Source organism: Mercenaria mercenaria, chromosome 13 (genome assembly GCF_021730395.1).
Source record: "Mercenaria mercenaria strain notata chromosome 13, MADL_Memer_1, whole genome shotgun sequence".
NCBI lineage: Eukaryota > Metazoa > Mollusca > Bivalvia > Venerida > Veneridae > Mercenaria > Mercenaria mercenaria.
In genome coordinates this window covers 7,728,740-7,742,584 of record NC_069373.1, presented here as the reverse complement: position 1 = coordinate 7,742,584, position 13,845 = coordinate 7,728,740, and the positions used below count along the sequence as shown (strand labels likewise).

Genomic DNA, 13,845 nt, shown 5'->3' with positions numbered 1-13,845 from the left:
TCTGCACAATAGCAACTTCATTTATGATTTGATTTTAACCAAACTTGCACACAACTTGTATCACCACAAGATCTTTGTTCCTTTCTTGAACTGGCCAGATTCCATCATGGGTTCCAGAGTTATGGCCCCTTGAAGGTCCAAAATTGGCTATTTTGGCTTTTGCAGCCGTATAGAGACTTCCTTTATGGTTTTATTTGATACAAACTTCCAAAATATCTTCAACAACAATAAATCTTGGATTCCATGACAAATCAGATCCAATCGTCGGTTCCAGAGTTATTTTATATCTGATTACCTCCCCTAATTGTAGTCAAAATGGATTTATATTAGTAAGTACTTACAGGACTTATTTGAAATTTCATTATTATCATTAGTTGGACTGAATCAATCAGGGTAGATAACTATGGACTGATTTTATTTCAAATTACCTCACTTTATTAAAATGGGTATATCTCCATAACTAATTAAGATACTGATCTGAAATTTCATTTATGTCAACAGATTTATTTGGCAGATCCTTCTTTTGTTCACTTACAATAATTTTCTTTTTAATTACTTCCCTTTTACGTTAATATAAATAGCTTATTTTTAGTAACTTTTTTATTATTGGCCGTAGAGAAAAACCGAGACCCCTTTTCTGTGGTACAACATGGATGGTACCTCCAATTTTTAGATGTATTTTGACATATCTGTACCTTGTAAGAATTTTTTTTTTCTTTTTGGTTAAATTTCTTTCCTTTGTTGTTCCTGTCCTTTGGACTTAGATATTTTTTCTGAGGACCATCTTGTCCTCAAGTGCAATGATAACAGGTGAGCGATATAGGGCCATCATGGCCCTCTTGTTTTATAGATTTTGACAGACAGGTTTATGATTAGGTTTGCTAAGTATTTGTTTACAGTTTGAAAATTTGGCTGCATGTCATAACACAATAAATATATTATTTGAATATACTGTAAAACTCCTCAAAACTGGAACCCCGTAAATCAGAAACCCGTCCAAACTGAACGAATTCTATAGTCCCAAAATATGGCCTTATTTCATGAGAAAAACACCCTTGTAATCCCAAACCCTCTATTCCGAAAATGAAACAATTTTTCAAGACTGAACCTCTCTTTATCAACACAAAGTTACTGCTGAAAACTAAACAATTTTAAAAGCAGTCGGCAGTTTAGCTCTTCCCCTCTGTCATGATAAACTTTAATCCCTCTGTCATGATAAACTTTAATCCCTCTGTCATGATAAACTTTAATGGTGTTGTTTCATACAATACATAACAAAATCAAGATTTATAATAAATCAGGTTGTTTATACTACCGGAGATACTGCCTGTTGATATTTTAAGATTTCTGAATACATTGTACATGCCTGCTCTGATAGTGAATATTAGAGCAATTAACATCATTTTCACTCATTGTACAGTTTCATGTGTCTTTAAAACTGATGTACTTTTCATAAGAGGATTTTGTTGATACAATTATGTGGTTTGAATATTTGATACCTTTAAGAGATAGCGACATTCACTTGTACCATGAAATTCATTTTAGGCACAATTTCATTATTTTATTCCCAGAAATACTCATGGTATGAAATGGTCAATATATGTTGTAATCTTTCATATTACATGAAAATAACAGAAAAAAGATAAAACTGGCGGGGACACTAAACATGATGTGAAAAAGCAAGTGTCATTTGTGGAACAACCTGCAGTGTCAACGGAAATCGGCTTCTTACCTCAATCACCAATGTTCAACACTAGAAGAGGGTCTGTAAGTCCGGGTCTTTTGCATGGAACCAGACACCAGTCGTTATTTCCTGGTATATCTCTTCCTTCAGAAAGAGATGAGTCAGATGTTGAAGATACTGATTCAGCAGATAAAACAAAACATTTACTTAGCAATAACTTACATCCAGCAAGGACAGGGTCTATCAGTCCAAACATGATTAGACAGAAATCATCATCCCAAATGAAAGAGCAAGCAAAATCATGTATTGGTAAAAGATTGTCTGAGGTTAGACCAGCTTCAACTCTAGGTAGAATACAATCTGATCAAGAGAAAACAGGCATTACTAAAAGACAATCAGTAACTCCAGAATCACCTACACTTAACAGTCTTGGAAGAGAGTATTGTAAACAGAAAAGGACACAGTCTGCTAGGAAACCAAATATCAAGTTTAATCAAATTGGACATAAAAAGCTTCTTGGGAAAAGGAGAGAAAAGGCAGCAGAGAAACAAGAGAAAGAGGAGCCTAAAATTTCAGAAGAAAGTCACCTTTTCATTCAAACAGAGGCATATACTGACAGGTGGGAACATAAGAAAATAGCGGATGAAGAGGCAAGAAGAGCTGAAAAAGAAGCTTTTAGACAGGCAGAGAAAACTAAGCGGAAAAGAAGGAAATCAGTAATGGCAAAAGTCAGCGTTCTAAATATTAAACCAAAAGGTCATTCAGCAAAAAGTAAAATTGTGGCTGTAGATCAAGAATATGTGGGTAAAAGAGCACAATCTGCGCAACCTTACATGAAACATTCTGATAATTCATCAAAGGGTGATGCTCAAAAAGCAGGATATGATCAGGCTGCAAGTGTTGAAACTAGAGAACCTGTTCCAAGAACAGTGGTTGATATTGAATGCAACAAGAAAGAAACGGAATCTGAAGTTACAGGAAAGCCAAAGAGACATGTTAAAAGTGATGGTGAGATGAAGTCAGAGGAAAAGTCAGAAACTGATGAAAAACTGCAATCAGAGATACAGACTAGTATTGGTGGTATACTAAAACCAACTGAAACTTCCGGTAAAATAGGTCAAAACAAAGAAACAGAAACTGATAGTAAAATATGTCAAAAGGAACTCACAGATAAAAAAGCAGCTGCATCTTATGTGAAAAATTTGCCAGAAATAATTCTTGAAACACCTGATGGAACTCAAGAAGTTATCTCAGAAGAAGTCCAAATTGCAAAAAGTTATGATGAAGATTCTGATATTGTTGAACCTCTTGCAAAACCAGTAATGTTACGAAAAAGAGGTCTATCTATGTTTCAAGCCCCAACTGTTAAAAAAGTTCCAGGTAATGCATCTGAAGCAGATGATTCAGATGAACCAAATACAAAAGAAGCAGAACCATCCATAAAACCTGGGATGTTAAGGAGAAGAGGTATGCCCATGTGTGTAGGTATGTTAGACAATGGTGAGAAAGCAGACGAAAAGGATGGTACACACAGTCCTAAAGGTCGCAGACAGTTGGTAGTTATACAGTCCATTATGGCATTCAGACGTAATGTTCTGAAGAAGAAGGGAATTATTCTGAGTGAGAATGAGGAAGAAGAAGAAAGTGATGAGGATGATTCTGATACGGTGACACTTGTTGTGTTACTAAATTTAGATTTCCTTTATGTTCACAGTTTTTGTTGTTGCTAAATTAAGATTTCCTTTACATTCAGCATGATTGTTTTACTATGTTAAGATTTCCTTGTTATTCACAGTTCTTGATGTTACGATATCTAGAACTTTTTCATTCCATTTGATTTGCAGTTGTTGTTCATTGACAGCTCCAGTTGTTTACATTTTGTGTTACTGGTGTTACCCGCAGATATATAGTAGATCTATATGTGGCCTATATAGGAAACTTGCATGTCCGTTGGTCTGTCCTTTTGTCTATCAGTAATTTGTGTCTGCTCCTGTAGTGTCTCTCTAAACACTGGAAAAGTTTTCATAAAACTGGACTCAGTTATTAACCTCATAAAGATGATAGGCAGTGTACAAACCAGATCACTAGGTCCAAGGTCAAGGTAAATGTGACGATGGCAGTATTTTACTCCCCCTGTATCTGAAAGGTGCCCGGAGGTATTATTTGTCTTAAGTTATAGCTCTAGTTTAGAAATGGCCAGTATTTGACAGTGTCAGGATTGAGACTTTTGGTGTAGGCTACAACTCAAACCATATTAATACATCTGAGATGTTTCTTTTCTGTTGTAAGTCACATAATTGTCTTTTTTATGAGTTAGCAACCTGAGCATACATTTGTTTACAGATCTTTATATAGGCTGTATAGCCTTTAATATATACTGGCCCTTTTATATAAACATTTGCTGTGTATAACTTCTGTTGCCTTGTTTCACAAAAAGTATTAAAAGTGTACATGTGTCCAGTGGAATTTTACTTTATCAGAGAACATGTATTATCAGACAATTTTTCTGTAATTTTAGAAATGAACCTACCGGTGTATGTATTTGTTTTCTTTCCCTTAACTAGAATTACATGATACACTGTAAGCTTTTTCAGTTAAATTATTCTTATGACCAGTGAATTCAACCATTTCTTTATTATGAATTAGCTGCATTCTCAGGGTTTAGATGAATTGTATATGATGTAAACATTAAATTTTACATGAAAAAAAAAGGAATATATTTACTATAGCATATCAAGGGCTTATTTGTTATCTTTATAAACAAATGTAGTATTTCAAGGATAGTTCCTGGAATATCAAATTACTTTTCTAACAAAACATTTATTTGAAGTATTGAAAAGAAGCACCTGATATTCCTGAAATGCTGAATGTAACCCAACATGCTAACAGTCTTGACAGCAACAAATCTAGTGGTTGTTGACCTATTTTTCTACTGTAAAATTTCAGCAAACGTCCAAGAGTCAGTCATCAGAAATACTCAAACTGCTGCAAGATTTTCCAGACAAAGTTCATTATGAGTTAGAAGCTGATAAAGAACTTGCCAGACTTCAAAGAAAAGCAAGGTATATTAAACTGTGCATCAGGGGGTTTCCCTACTACCAATCATAATTTAACCAGTGGTAGTGACTGATCACATTTGACCTTCACCTTAATCTTTTCAGGAAGATATGGTCTCTCTATGGCTAATTGGTAGTTGTTAGAATTTTTAGTTACTGTAGTTAAAGGTGTAGCAGCCTTCAAGATTATTGTAAAAATTGAGAGCGATACCAGTTTATTCATTTTGAATTAAATTTTACTATTTGAGTTTTATTATCATTAGATGAGGTATCTTGCTGAAATATTTGACTTTTGACATGGTAACTAAATGTCATTTACATAGATTTAAAGAGTGCTGTGAACATTTCAGAAATCTGGTAGATGATTGGATGGAACATTACAGAATAGCTGTAGGACTAACCTCCATGTCTCTGCTGAATGTCAAAGAGAATCCTAACTACAGTATAGCTAATCGTAACATCAAATCAGCCAGAATCTCTGATCATCAGCTAGAGATCCGCAGAGCAGTTCTTGGTGTTGATGATCATGTTATTCCAAAAAAGAAAAGTAGAATACCGTCTGCACCTCTCGGTATGTACATGCTAAAAGTATTATTGCTGCTTATCTTATGTGTGATGTGAAATGCCATCAATTTTTCTTGATATCTACAAGCAAGTTTTGTTTGCTTCAGCTGAACAGACCTATGTAAAAGACCTTTGCTCATGCAGTCAGAAGTTTGCAATTTGTGAGTAATTAAGTCATTAGATTGGGTACATTCATGTCTGAATCAGTATACATGGTATTTTTAAATGTAGAAATATGAACAATAAACCAAGACAATGTGTTTTGTGCATGAAGCGTGTTGAAAGCTCGAAGGTCCCACTCATTTTGCGAGATTTAACTTTGTAACTACAGTCTAAAATATCGTTCTGTTGAAGTGCATTATTAGGAAGACTTGAGCTTCTGTGTCTTTACATCTCATAGTAGGGCCATTCATGATGAAAACTATATTTTATTACAGATGGTTTAGGGAATGAATATATTGATGAGGACTTCCAGAACGAACTGAGTGCCAGACATGGTAATACAGGGGTATCTTTTGAGGAGAAGGCCCCAGCAGCTGGGGATGGTACTATGTCACCAACGGCAACAGCTCTCATCAGCAGACTAGCAGAGTGAGAATGATCTTTTTATGTATCTGATTTAATGATTTAAAGTCCAGTGTGACAGTTTTAGACTTCAGGTCCAGGGGTCATTAGTTTTAATCATTGGCTTGTTATTTGTGTAACAATCAGCAAAAAAAGTAAGTGAAGTCACATTTATTCTTAGCAAAAGTAACAATTTATAGTCTGCATGATATGAGGTTGTCGGAAACTTTTGAAGGCAGTCCATAGGTTTTGAGCATAGTACATGACACTTTGTATGTTACTAGACTATGCAGTCAGACCAAAAGTGTTACATTGACAGAAGCAGAGCTGGGAAGAATAGTTGGAAGTCTTCAGTTTTATTTGAAATTCTTGAGTTTATTATTTTGTTTATAGAAATACTGGTAGAAGGTCTGCACGATCCAGAGCCTCAACCAGTGCACGTAGCATGTCACCAGCCAGGCAGCAGACTGCAGTGTCAGTCACCGATCGTGTCCCATCAGCCCCTCCTCCAGTATCAAGAAGCCACTGCCCATTAGTTATACGACAACAGATTCTAGGTTATGAGAAGCCACAGTGTCGTTGTAGTCGACATCACATTCCGTTCATATTGGATCTTGAACTTGATGATTTTATAAACACTGAAACACCAGAGGGACAGCTCATTGTAATTATGGTTGTATCTTCACTGTAAGTATAACAGTTTTATACTGTCAACTCTCTTTAGTAAACGTCCACTTTAAGTTTTGTTTCCATAATAACATTTCTAGCTGTTATACCAGTTTAAAACTGACACCTAATGCTTAAACAATGCCTAATGTTAAACAGGCCTCTAGTTGAGTGTTAATGTGCATATTGTGTAATAATTAAGATTTTATTATGGTAAAATTCTAGTAAGAGGTTCTCTGGAAATGCTTTGAAAGGGCAGCAGTATCAGCTTCTGATTTTAGGCCCCTGTTAACCAGCAACATATGGGATTATCTAAAACTTTATATATTTGTATTCATTATATATATATGAATTGTGTTTAGATATATATATATATGAATTGTGTTTATTTATAGTTGACAGTTAGTTTTGTTAGCAGTTATATTTATCAAAGATTTATTGATTATAACAGGAAAAACTTGAAAAATCGAACTTTTCGTGTTGGATATGACTTTTACGTGAACAAAGAAGGTGTTGCATGCCGTAGGGTGTAAGTTACTGCACATGTGTGATTTAGCATTCTCTACCTATATTTAATGTCTCAGTGATGCATTATCGTTATCAATTTATTTAATCATTTTGACCTGCCATATAAATAGAATGAGTGCTTACAGTGATATTGTTAGGCATTTTAACCAATTGGGCGTGTTAAACAGACTTCAAACAAATTTCAGCTTACTTTATGAGAATTGTCTTCAATACAAATGCAGTGTTATTTATATGCTGCACAAAGAAACTAGGTAAAACAGTGTTGTCGTCACTATAAACAGAACTTGCAAAATTACAGTTGCAAGTTTCGCCGTCGGTTTGCACCTCTGTGTTTCAGAATGCTTTACGTCTTACTGGTATTGTAAATACTGTTACATAGTTGTTGGCTTTCTGTACTGTACTGAGAAGTTCAGAAGCATAATGTAGGATTTCTGTTGTGTGCTTATTTTATTTTCGGTATTTCAGGCAAGTCCTTTTGTTGTAGAGTAAGTTCTTTATATAAATTTCATGTTTAACATACAAGCTGTAGACTTTTGCTGCATTTTAATTTGATTAATGATAAAATGTTGTGTTGAAACAGGCAGAGCAAAAATCACGTATTTGCCGCCAGTAGTAAGTCACAGCATTTTGACATCATAACAGTGTGACGTCATACCAAGACGCTGGAAGAAAATACTCAATTCTTTTAAAGTAGCATTTGAGTTGTTGTGTTTAATAATAAAACAATTGTTTCCTTTCAGGTTCAGTCATTATTTGGCTACATCACTTTTTCCAGGCTGATAAATTCTTATATTGCCCTCACTAAATGTAATATCCACAATTTTTAGCTCATCTGTCACATAGTGACAAGGTGAGCTTTTGTGATCACGCAGCGTCCGTCGTCCGTCCGTCTGTGCGTCCGTCTGTAAACTTTTGCTTGTGACCACTCTAGAGGTCACATTTTTTGTGGGATCTTTATGAAAATTGGTCAGAATGTTCATCTTGATGATATCTAGGTCAAGTTCGAAACTGGGTCATGTGCCTTCAAAAAGTAGGTCAGTAGGTCTAAAAATAGAAAAACCTTGTGACCTCTCTAGAGGCCATATATTTCACAAGATCTTCATGAAAATTGGTCAGAATGTTCAACTTGATGATATCTAGGATAAGTTCGAAACAAGGTCATGTGCGGTCAAAAACTAGGTCAGTAGGTCAAATAATAGAAAAACCTTGTGACCTCTCTAAAGGCCATATTTTTCATGGGATCTGTATGAAAATTGGTCTGAATGTTCATCTTGCTGATATCTAGGTCAAGTTCGAAACTGGGTCACGTGCGGTTAAAAACTAGGTCAGTAGGTCTACAAATAGAAAAACCTTGTGACCTCTCTAGAGGCCATATATTTCATGAGATCTTCATGAAAATAAGTCAGAATGTTCACCTTGATGATATCTAGGTCAAGTCCGAAAGTGGGTCACATGCCATCTAAAACTAGGTCAGTAGGTCAAATAATAGAAAAACCTTGTTACCTCTCTAGAGGCCATATTTTTCATGGGATCTGTATGAAAGTTGGTCTGAATGTTCATCTTGATGATATCTAGGTCAGTTTCGAAAATGGGTCATGTGCCCTCAAAAACTAGGTCAGTAGGTCAAATAATAGAAAAACCTTGTGACCTCTCTAAAGGCCATATTTTTCATGGGATCTGTATGAAAGTTGGTCTGAATGTTCATCTTGATGATTTCTAGGTCAAGTTCGAAACAGGGTCATGTGCAGTCAAAAAGTAGGTCAGTAGGTCTAAAAATAGAAAAACATTGTGACCTCTCTATAGGCCATACTTGTGAATGGATCTCCATAAAAATTGGTCAGAATGTTCATCTTGAAGATATCTAGGTCAAATTCGAAAGTGGGTCACTTGCCTTCAAAAAGTAGGTCAGTAGGTCAGATAATGAAAAAACGTTGTGACCTCTCTAGAGGCCATACCCTTGAATGGATCTTCATGAAAATTGGTCAGAATGTTCACCTTGATGATATCTAGGTCAAATTTGAAACTGGGTCACGTGCCTTAAAAAACTAGGTCAGTAGGTCAAATAATAAAAAAAAACTTGTGACCTCTCTAGAGGCCATACATTTCATGGGATCTGTATGAAAATTGGTCTGAATGTTCATCTTGATGATATCTAGGCCAAGTTTGAAACTGGGTCAACTGAGGTCAAAAACTAGGTCAGTAGGTCTAAAATTATTAAAATCTTTTGACCTCTCTAGAGGCCATATTTTTCAATGGATCTTCATGAAAATTCATCTGAATGTTCACCTTGATGATATCTAGGTCAGTTTCGAAACTGGGTCACGTGCGGTCAAAAAGTAGGCCAGTAGGTATAAAAATAGAAAAACCTTGTGACCTCTCCAGAGGCCATATTTTTCATGAGATCTTCATAAAAATTAGTGAGAATGTTCACCTTGATGATATCTAGGTCAAGTTCGAAAGTGGGTCACATGCCATCTAAAACTAGGTCAGTAGGTCAAATAATAGAAAAACCTTGTTACCTCTCTAGAGGCCATATTTTTCATGGGATCTGTATGAAAGTTGGTCTGAATGTTCATCTTGATGATATCTAGGTCAAATTCGAAAATGGGTCACATGCCCTCAAAAACTAGGTCAGTAGGTCAAATAATAGAAAAACCTTGTGACCTCTCTAAAGGCCATATTTTTCATGGGATCTGTATGAAAGTTGGTCTGAATGTTCATCTTGATGATATCTAGGTCAAGTTCGAAACAGGGTCATGTGCGGTCAAAAAGTAGGTCAGTAGGTCTAAAAATAGAAAAACCTTGTGACCTCTCTATAGGCCATACTTGTGAATGGATCTCCATAAAAATTGGTCAGAATGTTCATCTTGAAGGTATCTAGGTCAAATTTGAAAGTGGGTCACCTGCCTTCAAAAAGTAGGTCAGTAGGTCAAATAATGAAAAAACGTTGTGACCTCTCTAGAGGCCATACCCTTGAATGGATCTTCATGAAAATTGGTCAGAATGTTCACCTTGATGATATCTAGGTCAAATTTGAAACTGGGTCACGTGCCTTAAAAAACTAGGTCAGTAGGTCAAATAATAAAAAAAAACTTGTGACCTCTCTAGAGGCCATACATTTCATGGGATCTGTATGAAAATTGGTCTGAATGTTCATCTTGATGATATCTAGGTCAAGTTTGAAACTGGGTCAACTGCGGTCAAAAACTAGGTCAGTAGGTCTAAAATTATTAAAATCTTTTGACCTCTCTAGAGGCCATATTTTTCAATGGATCTTCATGAAAATTGATCTGAATGTTCACCTTGATGATATCTAGGTCAATTTCGAAACTGGGTCACGTGCGGTCAAAAAGTAGGCCAGTAGGTATAAAAATAGAAAAACCTTGTGACCTCTCCAGAGGCCATATTTTTCATGAGATCTTCATAAAAATTAGTGAGAATGTTCACCATGATGATATCTAGATAAAGTTCAAAACAGGGTCACGTACCTTCGAAAACTAGGTCAATAGGTCAAATAATAGAAAAACCTTGTGACCTCTCTAGAGACCATATTTTTCAATGGATCTTCATGAAAATTGGTCAGAATTTTTATCTTGATAATATCTAGGTCAAGTTCAAAACTGGGTCACATGAGCTCAAAAACTAGGTCACTATGTCAAATAATTGAAAAAAACGACATCATATTCAAAACTGGGTCATGTGGGAAGAGGTGAGCGATTCAGGACCATCATGGTCCTCTTGTTTTGTCATATTACCTTGTAAACTTAGCAATATCTTTTGGTTTGATACTCCAATTTGATTTCAGTACACGTTTTATTTTTGAATCTTAGATTTAACCTTTGTACCTTTGCATTACATAATGTGGCTGATTGACAGAGTAATGTATCATCAGGATGTAATGAGGACACTTAGTTTTTTATGCCCCCGAAGGTGGGTATATTAAAATCGCACTGTCTTTCCGCCTGTGTGCGTCTGTGTAAATTCTTGTCCAGGCTGTAACTCTGCCATCCTTAAAGGGATTTTGAAATAACATGGCATAAATGTTAATCATAATGTGAGGACATATCGTGCATAAGACCCAGACCCTTAGATTCAAGGTCAAGGTCACACTTAGAGGTCAAAGGTTAACAGGGTCTGTTTCGTGTCCGGTCCATAACCTTGCCATCCATGAAGGGATTTTGAAATAACTTGGCATTAATGTTGACCATAATGAGACGACATGTCATGCGCAAGACAAGACCCAGACCCCTAGCTCCAAGATCAAGATCACACTTAGAAGTCAAAGGTTAACATGGTCTGTTTCTTGTCTGGTCCATAACTCTGCCATTGATGAAGGGATTTTGAAATACCTTGGCATAAATGTTCCCCATAAAGAGGCTATGTGTCATGCGCAAGATCCAGACCCCAAGCTCTAAGGTCAAGGTCACTCTTAGTGGTTAAAGGTTAACATGGTCTGTTTCTTGTTCGGTCCATAACTCTGCCATTGATGAAGGGATTTTAAAATTACCTGGCATAAGTGTCCCCTATATAGAGGTGACATGTCATGCGCAAGACCCAGACCCTTAGCTCCAAGGTCAAGGTCACACTTAGAAATCAAAGGTGTTTCTTGTCTGGTCCATAACTCTGCCATATATCAAGGGATTTGAAAATAATTTGACACAAATGTTAGCCATATAGAGAAGGTGTCAGGCTTATGGTGTGGGTGGCTCGGGTCAAGGTCAAGGTTACGAAATGATATGTGATTTTTTTGTGCAGACAACTGAAGCATTCTTGGGTATGCTTTGGGGGCGCTTGTCACCAATAGTGACAGCTCTTGTTTTTGGTTGGGTTTTTTTGGCAGTTATCCCACCTCTGTCCCATGGGGAGAAGTTGTGTTAAAATGATTTGAAACTTAATTGCATTTTGGGTACAAGACTGACTTCTGTTTACAGGTTTCTGGGTGTAAAAAAGATGAAGGAGATGTTGAATGAAATATATAGAAATTAATACCAAAAAGGATTTATATTAAAGGTTTCCAGATATAACAGAAGCAGAGTAGTATTGACTGAAATATACAGCAACTAGTAACAAAACTTACTTGTAGCTTGACTATAGTAGGTTGACCGCATCCACAGCTTGATTAGCATTTTATTCTACTTTCACTTTATCTCTTTATCACTAAATGGATTTGATTTAAACTTAACATGTTTCACATCATTACCCATATCATATGACACAAGGTGCATTACTTTGGCAGAAATATTCCATGAATTATGTTCCTTTTAAACTTAGAAATTCTGGTTAACTAATGTCATACCAGTACTTATAGTTCCCTCAGATATGCCCCTTTTCACTACAGTCAAGTGCATTGTCTCCTCTAGCTCTGTAGCTCTTGTTTATGTATACAGCTTTCTGGGTATAGCAAAAGGTGAGGAGAATTAAATGAAATGTACAGAAATTGATAACAATGAGGATTTATGTTAAGGTTTCCTTGACATATAGCAGTCAGTAACAGTACAGAAGTTTCTGCATCTCAAGTTTTACTTGCTCCACCTCTGTCCGATGTGCTCCACCTCTGTCCTATGTGGTGAAGTTGTCATAAAAAACTACTTCGAAATTGAATTGCATTCCGATAATCTTCAGGATTTATTATTTTCAGGTTTCCGGGTATAACAAAAGCAGAGGAGATGTTGAATGAGATATACAGCAATCAGAACAGGAACAGGACACGACCATGTGTACAGAGTAGGGGGGATATGTTCCGTGTTTTCAAGTATGATATCAACTCGGCTGCAGAAATGTCAGACCATACACAGCCACTCTTGATGACAAGACATAATGTCGTACCTGGAATGATCCTAGTCAGTATAACATCCTTCTTGAATTCCTTAGGGATTATTTAGTTGCAGTTATTAAGTTTGAATCAAATCAAATAAAAGTTTGTATAAAAATGCCATACTTTAAACCAAAACGTGTGTACTGGGAATTCTTTTAATGTGTTTGGAATAAAATTCATGGATTTTACCTTTAAAGCTTCTCAAATGTATCAACTGGTGGATTTTAAAATTCATAAATAGATAATAAAATGAATGGGAGTTTTATTTTGTTTGTTGGGATTAAGTTTGTTGATGAAGTTTAGTCACCCGCGAAATTTCAAATTATTCAATGTAAATTTTAAAGGCAGCAACCTTCACAGATTCTTTTACAATTTCTTTGTGTAAGATGTTTAAGTTTTGGTAAAAATAAAGGATATTGACAATCAACATGAGTATCACAGTACAAATTCAGTAGGCATTATTTCTTACATTGGTAAAGAACCTCATCTGAGAAAACTTACTAGTATTTCAGTATGTATTCACTAAATTTAACTTTTAATGGTATGTAAACAGTCAAACTTTTCATTATTAGTATGAGCATAAATGCTGGTTTGGAAATGAATTACATGTCATTGACATAAATAGAATAAAGTAAAATAAGATGCAGAACACAAATTTGGATAAAAACATTTCACAGCATTGTGTTTGATACAACCTGCTGGTGAAAAAAAGTTTATTTTAATGGGGCCTTTATAATTATGGGACAATTTTAAAGCAAGAATATATTCTTTTAAGATATACTGTGATGGGCACCTGTATTTCTGTGATCATATATTCAATGGATATGGCAACACAAGAAAAGACTTCAAGAAACAGCTGATGAAGTCTCGACATGATGCCATACACGGCAATGCACTCCCCAAAGACTTCAGATTCAGGTAAGGCAAAATTTTTCACCTAGTTAATATGCAAATAAAAATCTTGTTTT

At 35.7% G+C, this 13,845-nt stretch overlaps 1 protein-coding gene across 18 annotated transcripts in view; it reads left to right on the top strand.

Annotated features, from left to right (window-relative positions):
• The window catches only part of LOC123530542 (uncharacterized), a 63,184-nt gene that overhangs the window by 36,982 nt on the left and 12,357 nt on the right, over nucleotides 1-13,845 (top strand). For 17 of the 18 annotated variants that reach the window (XM_053521092.1, XM_053521091.1, XM_053521093.1 and 14 more), the window contains 8 exons: nucleotides 1,636-3,351; nucleotides 4,631-4,746; nucleotides 5,091-5,311; nucleotides 5,742-5,895; nucleotides 6,262-6,555; nucleotides 6,986-7,063; nucleotides 12,701-12,902; nucleotides 13,653-13,795. In XM_053521092.1, the coding sequence (XP_053377067.1) occupies nucleotides 1,636-3,351; nucleotides 4,631-4,746; nucleotides 5,091-5,311; nucleotides 5,742-5,895; nucleotides 6,262-6,555; nucleotides 6,986-7,063; nucleotides 12,701-12,902; nucleotides 13,653-13,795 (2,924 nt within the window). The remainder of the gene's footprint in view (nucleotides 1-1,635; nucleotides 3,352-4,630; nucleotides 4,747-5,090; nucleotides 5,312-5,741; nucleotides 5,896-6,261; nucleotides 6,556-6,985; nucleotides 7,064-12,700; nucleotides 12,903-13,652; nucleotides 13,796-13,845) is intronic. The other variant, XM_053521095.1, reaches the window with a different exon arrangement.